The following is a 1,566-nucleotide window of genomic DNA, read 5'->3' as shown; positions in this document are numbered from 1 at the left end:
AGATAAACATCAAATTTCCATTTTTGGGTGAACTATCCCTTTAACGTGTATTTGTCTCTTTTCACCTCAGACCTGATGGCGTTGAAAGAGGAGATTTTGAATGAAACGGAAGAGAAAGATCAAAATGGTCATGAACATGATTTTCAAACTGAAGAAAAATCAAGTAGTTGCTCACATGAAAAGACTTCATCACCAAAAAACACTCGCTACAAACCTTAATTCCCACATGAAAATTCATACTGGAGAGAGACCTTTCACCTGCCAACAGTGTGGAGAAATTTACAGTGGAAAAGAAAGCCTTAAAGTCCACATGAAAACTCACATTGAAAAGAACCTGTTGATATGCTCTCAGTGTGGAAAGAGTTTTACACAGAAAAGAACCCTTAATTCCCACATGAGAACTCACACTGGAGAGAGACCTCACTCCTGCAAACTGTGTGGGAACAGTTTCACACGAAATGGAGATCTCAAGACTCACATGAGCACTCACAGTGAAGAGAAGCCATTTGAATGTGATCAGTGTGGAAAGAGTTTTACACTGAAAAAAAACCTATACGTCCACATGAGAATTCACAATGGAGAGAAGCCTTACACCTGCCCTCAGTGTGGGAAGAGTTTCTCACGTAAAGAAAACTTCAAGACTCACATAAGAAGTCACACTGGAGAGAAACCATACATATGCTCTCAGTGTGGAAAGAGTTTCACTGAAAAGGGAACCCTTAATACCCACATGAGAATTCACATTGGAGAGAAACCTTTCACCTGCCTTCAGTGTGGAAAGTGTTTCACGATTAAAGGAAACCTAAACACTCACATGCGGATTCACACTGGAGAGAAGCCATTCACATGTGATCAGTGTGGAAAGAGTTTCAGACATAATGTAAACCTTAATAATCACATGAAGATTCACTCAAGAGAGAAGAGTTTTAAATGTCATCAGTGCAAAAGGAGTTTCACAGACACAAATCACCTTAAGAATCATGTTAAAATTCACATCGGAAAAAAGCCTTTCATGTGCCATCACTGTGGAAAGAGCTGCTCAAAAGGAGGACACCTCAAGGTTCACTTGAGAATTCACACTGGAGAGAAACCTTTCACCTGCGGACAGTGTGGAAAGAGTTTCAGTCAGAAAATAACCCTTCAGCTTCACATGAGAGTTCACACTGGAGTGTCTCGAGTGTGAGAAGAGTTTCACATGTCAAAAACTGAAATGGCATTTGCAAACTCATTCTGGGAAGAAATTCCTGTTGGAGTGACAAGAGGTTTAGAAAAAGGAGTAATTTCTACAATCATCTGCACATTCATTCTGGAAGACAATTCAGTTGTCAGTGAAATAAAAACATTTGTTTACCATCACAATTACAGAAACATGTGAAAAGTCATAGAAATGTGAGACCCTGTTTATGTTCTTTGTTAAAGAGTATGACAAGAAAAAATGTGGGCTACATCTGATTGACATCTTCTTGGCTATTCTTTTACTTTTATTTGCATCCTTCATCTCTTTATATTTCACCATAAGGCTTTTTTTGTGCATATGTACTCCTGTGGCCATACCTGATTGTCGTC

General features: G+C 39.0%; 1 protein-coding gene across 1 annotated transcript; it reads left to right on the top strand.

The window, feature by feature from the left end:
* The first annotated feature begins 77 nt into the window (after window positions 1-77).
* Window positions 78-1,183, top strand: LOC107580521 (gastrula zinc finger protein XlCGF8.2DB-like). Its single transcript, XM_016266209.1, has one exon. It carries the CDS (start codon window positions 101-103, stop codon window positions 1,181-1,183), a length of 1,083 nt encoding a protein of 360 aa, XP_016121695.1. The 5' UTR covers window positions 78-100.
* Window positions 1,184-1,566: the final 383 nt, after the last annotated feature.

This window comes from Sinocyclocheilus grahami, unplaced genomic scaffold (genome assembly GCF_001515645.1).
Source record: "Sinocyclocheilus grahami isolate Dianchi unplaced genomic scaffold, SAMN03320097.WGS_v1.1 scaffold35259.1, whole genome shotgun sequence".
Taxonomy (NCBI): Eukaryota; Metazoa; Chordata; class Actinopteri; order Cypriniformes; family Cyprinidae; genus Sinocyclocheilus; species Sinocyclocheilus grahami.
Note: the sequence above shows the minus strand (reverse complement) of the source record. Positions and strands in the feature narration are given on the sequence as shown.

Coding starts and splice junctions, on each gene's coding strand:
- LOC107580521 (XM_016266209.1), top strand. CDS start 101: ATGAAACGGAAGAGAAAGATCAAAATGGTCATGAACATGATTTTCAAA.